The sequence below is a fragment of the Anomalospiza imberbis genome, chromosome 13, assembly GCF_031753505.1.
Source record: "Anomalospiza imberbis isolate Cuckoo-Finch-1a 21T00152 chromosome 13, ASM3175350v1, whole genome shotgun sequence".
NCBI lineage: Eukaryota > Metazoa > Chordata > Aves > Passeriformes > Viduidae > Anomalospiza > Anomalospiza imberbis.
In genome coordinates, this window is record NC_089693.1 from 1893017 (window position 1) to 1902984 (window position 9968).

At 43.6% G+C, this 9968-nt stretch overlaps 1 protein-coding gene across 2 annotated transcripts; it reads right to left on the reverse strand.

Annotated features, from left to right (window-relative positions):
• Positions 1 to 29: 29 nt before the first annotated feature.
• On the reverse strand, positions 30 to 9941 carry ZWILCH (zwilch kinetochore protein). Of its 2 annotated transcripts, none has more exons than XM_068203537.1 (18): positions 9678 to 9941; positions 8336 to 8387; positions 7767 to 7862; positions 7541 to 7659; positions 6822 to 7018; positions 6259 to 6338; positions 5839 to 5994; positions 5562 to 5633; positions 5152 to 5245; positions 4726 to 4781; positions 3807 to 3909; positions 3136 to 3215; positions 2796 to 2952; positions 2202 to 2230; positions 1707 to 1843; positions 1311 to 1406; positions 1104 to 1222; positions 30 to 447 (listed from the first exon to the last, which is right to left on the reverse strand). In XM_068203537.1, exons 1-18 carry the CDS (start codon positions 9731 to 9733, stop codon positions 356 to 358), a joined length of 1791 nt encoding a protein of 596 aa, XP_068059638.1. In that variant the 5' UTR covers positions 9734 to 9941; the 3' UTR covers positions 30 to 355. The 2 variants fall into 2 exon arrangements, with proteins under 2 accessions (XP_068059638.1, XP_068059639.1); XM_068203538.1 differs by lacking the exon at positions 9678 to 9941 and adding an exon at positions 8455 to 8531.
• Positions 9942 to 9968: the final 27 nt, after the last annotated feature.

The following is a 9968-nucleotide window of genomic DNA, read 5'->3' on the forward strand; positions in this document are numbered from 1 at the left end:
GGTTAAGATAATTCACACTTTGAACAGTGTCTGATTGAATTTTTAATGATCAAAAAATAAAATATGAAACCCCAAAGTGCACAACTTTGTTGAATGCCTGCAAATATATGAAAAATACCCACCATATTTACAAAATATTTATGCTCTACAGTCATAATTGCACTGCCTTTTTAACAAATGAGGTGCCTACAGGTGAATTGTGGCTGTGGAGGTTCCACTTAAGTGTAATAAAGCAAATAAATCAGTGAAGATGAACTGTTTGAAGCCCAGAGTTTCTAAGTTCTGTTGGGACAGAAAACACTGATTTTTCCCCCTTTCTATACCTTTCCAGTCCTGCTTGCTCAGTAACATCAGCTTAAGCAAACTGCACCTGACTGCACTGAGTCATGGTAATAAAATACAGCCTTTCTTCACTGCTTCCATTTACTGTGGAGTCAGACAAGAAACCTGCAAGGACAAAGGGAAAAGTTGGGATTAGCCACTCTTGTTAGAAGGTAGAGATTAGTTCATGGAGCAGCTTCCAGAACTGTTTTCAAAGTGCAGTTTTACTGAAGCACTTCATGACAAAAATCAGTAATGACAGGAAATATTTACCAAACCCTCACATCAAACCTCATGCCAAAAAGGCAAATCATTTCTGTACCAGTCTCTCTATTTAATTCTTCCCCATTCTGATGCTTTTCCACTTGTTCTGCATTGGCTTGCAGCAAGGCAGATCCTCTCCCTTTGAACCTTCTCTGACTTGAGACCAATTTCTGACTTAAGAGGGAAATTTCTCTTCAGAACCCTCCTCAGATTCATTGACAAACATTTTAGAAATAAAGTGCAAGATTTTTTGGGTATCAGTCCTCTCCTATTTGGAACTATTCTGCCATTCAAACTCTAAAAACGTAACTCAGCCAAGGTGAGAAGGCAAAAAGTCACCACTTTCTGAGTATCCCTAATTCTGTAAATACCACCTCACTTTTAGTAGAACGTAAAACATCATTTTGCTTTTGCTAAAAAGCAAATATAAAGCTCAGACCCACTGAACTCAGAGGAAAAACTGCATTTGTTTGAAGTTTGTGCTTTGATTATTTCATTTCACCACCAACAGTCCCCACCTGAATTGTTTGATGTCCCACGTTCAACAGGAGCATTGGTACTGACTTGCCACGTTGTTTTAACCTCCTTCTGTCCATGCCCACTGCTTATCTCCACCTTCCAGACTTCAGGGTTATCACTGAGAGAATGATCAAAAATCATCAAAACTGAGTCAGGTATTCAGTCACATCTGAATTTTACGCTGCAAATGCTGAAGTTTCTCTTACTCTTGATAGAATTTCTTCACAAGAGCTGGTCTGATGGGCAGCTGAAACACATGCTTCTCATTCAGAGGGTTTTCCTTGTAATACTTCATGCAAATCCTACAAGAGATATCAGGTTACTTTCTTTCAAGAAATGCTTGGACAACAGAGCACAAACCTTGTGCAAATTTAACCATACTCTCACATTTTATTATTTCCTTTATTATTTCCTTTATTATTTCCTTTAGTGTGCAGTTTTAATTTTTCAGTTTTAGTCCCAAAGCAAAATTTGGTAGGAAGATCCAGCTGCTCCTTCTGCAGTCCTACTATCACCAACATTTTGGTGTTTCTTTAAAACTGCCATAAAAACTCTATTTGTGATTGTCATTTAAAGAGCAAAAGCAGAAATGAAATAATTACTGTGTCAAAGGGAAGAGGTTCTCATGTCTGAACTGCAGTAAGCCTGTACAGCTGACCATTATTTCCAGCACATGGTGAAGCTTTTGAACACGGTGGACTTGTTCCTGGACATCCACTGATGTGGAAATGAAGTAATCCTGGAAGAACAAAGACTTCTGCTCTTACCTGAGCACTCCGTTGCTACAGACACACCACACACCCTCAGCAAATAAAAATATCTTCCTGCTTCTTTGGAGAAGCCAAGATTTTTAGAGTGGCCCAGCAGACTCAGAACAAAGTCCCATCAAAGTGTGACAAAGGCTCACTGCCTTGACAGTGACCCAGATCAGATACCAAGAGAATTATCTGGGAATAAGGAAACAAAACAGTGACATTTCTGCATTTCTGACATTTCCAGCCTCATGATCTGCAGTTCACTTTCGCAGCTTATATGATTTGCATCCCACCATCAGCTAAGCATGCTCTGCTTTATAAAATAAAATTAAAGCATCTTACCAAGTAGGTTACTGTTGCAAGTTCCTGGCCTGTAAAAGGAACAGCAGGGAAAAAAAAATACATGGTATCAGATGAAATATAAGCAACATTCAGGTGATCAAACAGGAAATTCTACTAAAGGACAAAGTCATTGGGAGTGTGATGTTATTTATTGACGTGATCAGTCATTCCAAACAGGAAAACCCCTCTAAAGTGGTATGGTCAAGGCATGATTTTATTTATCACCAAGGCTGCACAATGAAGAGACCCACCATGTACTTGGAGACAACCACCCTCCTCAGGATGTACAATTTTACAAAAGTAGTGAAAATAAAAAAGCAAATAAACAAAGAACGAGAACAGGATGGCAGATGCCAAAAAGAAATGAAGGGGTAACAACAATGGTAAAAGACAAAACTATGTGTCTTTTGAAACAAATAAGTTTTCTAAATTTTGAAATTTAAAAGCTGAAAAGTTCCATTATTAAAGAAGCTAGAAATTGCACTTCAGCAGATGGGAAGGAAGAGATAGAGGTTACCCAAAAAGTTCATTATTTCCTGCATGGAACACCTTTTCTCTTGAATTCCTAATGCTGTTAGCAAGTGTCAGGCTCACCTATGAAAAAACTGACATAATCCTTCTTCATCTTCTCCAAGCCAACCTCCAGGAGCATCTGAATGGGAGTGATGCCACTGAGGGACACATCCTGCATCTTTCCATGGTAGGACTGCTGGATCAGTTGACTTAAGAAACTGCTACTCCCCTGATGAATCTAAAAATAAACAAGTCTTTTTGTGATGTGCATGAAACATCATCAATATTGTTCAGAAGTTCAGCACCAGGGAAACATACAATTCAAAAACAACACAAATGAGGGGCAGTGAAGGGACAAGAACTGCATTTTACTTGAAACCATCCCAAATTTTAACATCTATTGTGAAATACAAATACATACCCATGGCTGTATCTCACCACGTTCCAGGGATTTTATGACCAGTGTGAAACAGTCTATTAACTCCTGATAGGAACTGACAACTGGAAAGAAAACCACAATATTTTAATTATCAATCCAAGGTCTTTCTCTGGCTGTTAAGTCAATAACACCAGGCCAACACACCCTTGCATGAACAAAACCCCTCAATTAAAGAATGAGAGCTGAAATTACAGACTGCACAGCTTTTTTGGCAGCTTTTTCGTGTGATGACTTTAAAAAAGGTTACTCTAAAAAAAAAACAATGATCAACAGAGACCACTGAACTCTATATACGCTGAAAATTGTCCCTCAGATCTAGAGGAAAAGGAATTATAAAGTTTTCAGTTTTAGGGCAGATGGATTTTAGCTTTAGAGCAACTACCAATGGTTTAGTACCTTTTGCAGTCAAATAAAATGAAATTATCTCCTGCTAGGTGCTGGTCTGCCATTGGAAGGTTGTAAGAAAACAGATCGCCCTACGTCCCTAAAATGGGCTCTTTTAGGAAGAGAGCAATTGCTATTGCTGATATCAATTTTCTCAAGAGCTGATGAGTCCTTAAAACTCAGAAATGGACAGGAACTTCCCTGAAAAAGCAATACTGTCTAGCAGATAGAGGAGAAAATGAAAGGAAAACAGGGCACAATACACTTACTTTTCATTTTGCACCATAATTGCTCAGTAAAATCCAGGTCTCCTCGCTCACCAAAGATTGATTTTATGCAACTGTCCACAGCAGCTGTGTCACATTTGATTTTCTGGAAGAATTTATTGGTCTTCAATGAAAAATGGTGCCTGAGAGTCAAAAACTTTCCACATCTGAACTGGCTGCATCACTGATTTTCCCCCTTTTCCGGGGAAACTACCAGACAGTAATTTAGAAGTATACTTTTATTTAACTGTGAGTCTGATTCTTTGCAGAATTATCACACTGGATAACTGCTAGCCTTGGACCAGGACACAAAAGCCGCTGTCAGAAAGACTTCAGATCTCAGACAGGTATTGTCTGTGTACCCAGCAGTGCCCTGGGAGGCCAAAATCCAGACACACAATGTAATGTGTAATCCTGACATAGAATAGTTACTGTAATTCTGACACAGAATAATTCTGTTGACACAGAAATCAATATATTCTTAGATTATCAACAAAATGCTTCTTCTCTCTTAACAGAAAATAGACCTAAACCTTTCCTTGTAGGCTGAGAGGGGGAAAAAATCTTAATATAACTAAACACATTTTTTATAATTCAAATTTGCCCATTGCTTCACAATGTCACAAACCCCTACCTAAGACACATATTCAACTGATACTATTAAATTGACCCCAAATAACTCAATTAGGCAAGAAAAGCAAATTAATGATAGAATGCAATGGCATAAAGGTTAGAATTCCTGGAAGAAAACAGACCTTCTCCCATTATTTTTACATAGCAGAGATAGAAAGCAAGAGATCCATATTCCTTTACAGCACTATTTACACACATAAACAATATACAAGATTTAATCAAAATCTGAAATAACTGCAGTTAAAATGGAAGCAAAATAACAAAGCAGCTGTTAGGAAATTGCACACACCTCTGTTTCACTCTTGCTTTCAAATATATAATCTCCATCCAGCTTCTTCTTTAAATCTAGTAGAGTTAAAAAAATAAGTTCCACCACTATGAGAAGTGTCATCAAACCAATCATTAATTCCCAGGCACATTATAACTAGCAAATACACTGAATAATAGAATTAGGTCATTTAAAAATGGTTTTATTGGGTAAGGGTATATTCTGAAAAGACTTTTTAAAATATTTTTTATTATTATTACTTTGATCTATGGTATTAGGACAAAATAAAATGACAAATTGTATTAACCTATTTAACTACTCTGAGCAGTGGTTACAGCACAGAAATGAACATTCCCAGTTCTAATGCTTTAAAAGTTGTATGTGGAATTCCCTTTTATTCCTGTGAAGTGCCACACCCCTCCCCGCCATGGAACAAGCAGCAATTACCAGTCAGAAATTCCTGGACCAGTTTAAGAGCTGATTCAGACTCTGATGGCTGAGGCCACTCAGTCACACCCGTCTTCAGACCTTCAGCCAAAACCTAAAAGCAGCAGGAAAATCATAACAGAAATCAGTTCTTCTTGGGAGTCCTGCATGTGTCATCTTTCACAGACAACTTCACCAAGAATCACAAATCTCTGCACAGCTAACCAGGAGTTACAAATTTTGAAAATTTCCTGGATGACTTGTCCTCTTTCTATTCAAGATTTCTAAAACTGAACTCAAAGTTTCAGCTAAAATAAATGCTTGAAGTTATCTTTGAAAGGTCTGACGAAGTTTTCAATAAAGCAAGTTATTAGCACATAAAATCCCCACTCCATGCATGTGTGAAATTGGAATTTGTCCCCTGCACTCACCAAGAGGAACTGCAGCTCTCGGTACAGCTGGAACACAGGACTTCTGGGGTCCCCCGACTCCAGGGCAATATTCTGAAAGTTCCACGAGTTTATCTCAGTTTCAAACTTTAGAAATCAAGTGTCTTAAAATTTTCATCAGTGAGAAGTGAGAAGCATGTCAGCACAACTTACAATTCAGTTTATGAATAGGTTACATTGCTTTTATCTTCTTTATCCTACTCATGATGTGAATTGTGCCAAGAGCTTGGGTTTATTTGCTTTTTCCATCCTGACTTACCAGGGTGGCAGCAGAGATCAGTGGGGGAGTCTCCAGAATCTTTTCCACACCATTCCATGTGATATCCACATAGATGCTGCTTCCAGATTCTGCAATGGTGTCCTCTATTGCAGCAGTTGCAATCAGCTCATACTGAGCAAAACCTTTTGTTGCCACCTACAATGAACAGATTTCAAAAATAAAAACAACAAAACTACCACAGGCAAAGCAATTTTAAAAGCATTTCACAAACATGCAGAAAAGGGTTAATACCAGACAAATGCATTATAAACATGACCAGAAGTCAGACTGTTATACTATGCAATTATACTGAAGTGGTTTCCATAGAGGATCTAAAAAGCTTCCCCAAAGCAGCATCATAAATCCCAAAATAGAGTTTTTAAACTTCAACTGAAGCCATGACAGAACATAAAAACCTACAACAGAGGAATGATGTCTTATTTTATGTTCCATTTTGAGCTCTTCCAGGTTTGGAAAACGGGTTTTATCAGCTGTAGGACCTAGGAAAGGAAAAAAGTGAGAATCAAAAAAACCCATTTGACACAAGTTAAATTTGGAATTCAAATTCATTCCCAAATACTCCATTTAGTGAAGCATGACTCGTGCTGTCCTTTAGAGAGCAGGAATTCTCCTTGCATTTCTCCTATTGGTGATAAGAGCTGATATGAACATATAAAAATGTTTAGAATGAGTCAGAGGTTGTTTAAGATGCTGAACGGCAGCAGTTTAAAAATTTAAAAATTAGTTGAGGTGGGCCTGCACAGCTACAGGTGCATCAAGTAGATTAAAAGCCATTTCCCCCCAAAGCATTGGTTAAAAACATCTTTTCTCTTATTTTAATCCCTTCTTGCTCATTAAACCCAGGAATACAGAGCATTTCCAAGCCGGTATCACGCTAAGAACAAAGACTGCATTGTGACATCAGCATTCCCACATTTTTTAGCCTTCCTCATTTAATTTTCTGTGCACCATGACCACCTTACCATCACATGAAACCAGGTAAATATTGAGCCCTGTGACTTTGTTTCCAGCCTTGAGAGGCTCAGCTCCAATCCAGCAGGTGTGCTGAGGATCAGAACCATCACACCTGGCCCAGAGGGGAGGAAGCACAACCAGGTCACTCAAGCCCAGGGAGGTCATGTTTGGGTTTTGCACCATTGTGTACAAGGAAATCAACTGCCTAGAAACAGGAACAGGGAGAAAGTAAGATGACAGCAAATATATTAATTGTGTAGACTGAAGATTCTAAAATTATAATTGAATATTGCATTTTAAGCTAATTAAGAGAATACATTAGTTAGGTAAACCACATTTTGGTACCATGCATTGGTATTTTAATAACACCAAAGATGCAAATCAGATTTTTAGGGCTTTTTTTTTAACAGGAGCTTTACCAAAAGAAAAAAGCACTGAAGTCTTACTGAGCTTTTTTTGCTCATCTACACCCAGTGAATCCCATTAACCCAACAGCCCAACTCACAGTGCTTTTCCAATATCTGGATTTTAGCTACTTTTTAAAACACTTTTCGCCATTGAAAGTAGGGAGGCCCTTTTGCAGGATGGAAAACAGTCACAACTCCTCATAAACTAATGAGTAGTTTTGTTTCAAGGGGTTGAAAATACATGTTCTGAATATTAGAAAAAGAGACAGAATTACAAAAGAAAACTCCCTCAAAAGGGGAGGGAAAGCTTTCACACTTACTTTGCTCTTGCAACAGAAAGAGCCAGGGGTCCAGGACTCTCCTTTGGCAAAACCTCAGAGGCATAATCAGCATCATCTGTTCTTGATTGCTCCATGGAGTTGTTTTCTTCATTGTGTGTCTTGAAGAGAAATGTGCATGTAAGTAAAAAACTGCAAGGTGTGTGAAAAAAATCTGTTGGGCATTCAAAAGTCTGGATTACATTTAATATCTACCATGCATACTTACGGCTTTTTGCAAAATGTACATTGCACTGCTTCCATTCCAAAATTTATCGACAGGACTTTTGCAACTGCCACCAACCAGTGAGATCTCTACATCAGTCTGAAAAAAAAATTAAAAAAAAAAAAAGAAAACTTTTTAATACACTGTATATAGGCTGCATTTCAGCACTTTTTCAATACCAGAATTTGCAAAATTAAATAATCCCACAGATTGTTTTCCAATCCTATTGCATCCATTCGTGACCCACTTGCAGCATTTCTGCAGTACCTGAAAGGAGCCTACAGGAAAGATGGAGAGAGGATCCAGGAGTGACAGGACAAGATGGAATGGCTTCACACTGACAGAGTAGCTGTCCACTGGAAATTAGGAAGAAATCCTTCCTGTGAGGGTGGGCAGGCCCTGGCACAGTTTCCCAGAGAAGCTGTGGCTGCCCCTGGATCCCTGGAATGTCCCAGGCCAGGCTGGATGGGGCTTGGAGCAGCCTGGGACAGCGGAAGGTGTCCCTGCCATAGCTGGGGGGAATGGGATGATCTTCAATTTCCCTTCCAACCCAAACCAGTCTATGATTTTACCTCATAGAGATAGGGATGTTCAGGGATTCTGTCCTTTCCTTCTTCACGTATCCTGAAAGAAAACGTTGAGATACATGACCCTCAGCATTCCTCTTTAAACAGCAGTATTACCCACACACATTAAACACTCCAAGGCTACAAGCGGAGCCTCAGCAGCCTCCCCACAAGCGAGGCCAGACTTCCCTCAGCAGAGCAGCGGAGACGCCCGGGCAGTGACCCCGAATCCGCACCGGTGCAAGAGCCCGGACAGCCCCGGGGAACAGCCCCGATCCCCACCGGAGCAGGAGCCCCTTCAGCCCCGGGAACAGCCCCGATCCCCACCGGAGCAGGAGCTCCTTCAGCCCCAATCCCCACCAGAACAGGAGCCCGCTCAGCCCCGGGAACAGCCCCGATCCCCACCGGAGCAGGAGCCCGCTCAGCCCCGGGAACAGCCCCGATCCCCACCAGAACAGGAGCTCGTTCAGCCCCGGGAGCAGTCCCGATCCTCACCGGAGCAGGAGCTCCTTCAGCCCCGGGAACAGCCCCGATCCCCACCGGAGCAGGAGCCCGCTCAGCCCCGGGAACAGCACCGATCCCCACCGGAGCAGGAGCCCGCTCAGCCCCGGGAACAGCCCCGATCCCCACCGGAGCAGGAGCCCCTTCAGCCCCGGGAACAGCCCCGATCCCCACCGGAGCAGGAGCTCCTTCAGCCCCGGGAGCAGTCCCGATCCCCACCGGAGCAGGAGCCCGCTCAGCCCCGGGAACAGCCCCGATCCCCACCGGAGCAGGAGCTCCTTCAGCCCCAATCCCCACCGGAGCAGGAGCTCCTTCAGCCCCGGGAACAGTCCCGATCCCCACCGGAGCAGGAGCCCGCTCAGCCCCGGGAACAGCCCCGATCCCCACCGGAGCAGGAGCTCCTTCAGCCCCGGGAACAGCCCCGATCCCCACCGGAGCAGGAGCCCGCTCAGCCCCGGGGAACAGCCCCGATCCCCACCGGAGCAGGAGCTCGTTCAGCCCCGGGAACAGCCCCGATCCTCACCGGAGCAGGAGCTCCTTCAGCCCCAATCCCCACCAGAACAGGAGCCCGCTCAGCCCCGGGAACAGCCCCGATCCCCACCGGAGCAGGAGCTCCTTCAGCCCCAATCCCCACCGGAGCAGGAGCTCCTTCAGCCCCGGGAACAGCCCCGATCCCCACCAGCACAGGAGTCCGTTCAGCCCCGGGAGCAGCCCCGATCCCCACCGGAGCAGGAGCTCCTTCAGCCCCGATCCCCACCGGAGCAGGAGCCCGCTCAGCCCCGGGAACAGCCCCGATCCCCACCAGAACAGGAGCTCGTTCAGCCCCGGGAGCAGTCCCGATCCTCACCGGAGCAGGAGCCCGCTCAGGCCGCCGCCCGCCCGGCGCCGCCGCTCCGCCGCCATCGCCGCCCTCCACAATCGAACCTCCCGCCTGCCGGCGCTACGCGACGCCTGTGAGGGGAGGGTGACGCATCACGCTGGATCCCTCCGCCGGAACAGAGTCCCCTGCTTTGGCTGGGAACCGAGCGGGACAAAGGCGCCCGGAGAGCTCGGGATGGGCGTGACGGGGCCGAAGAGCCTTGGACAGGGACTGGGACCGGGGCCGGAGCTCGGTCCGGAACTGGGACTGCGTGTCTGG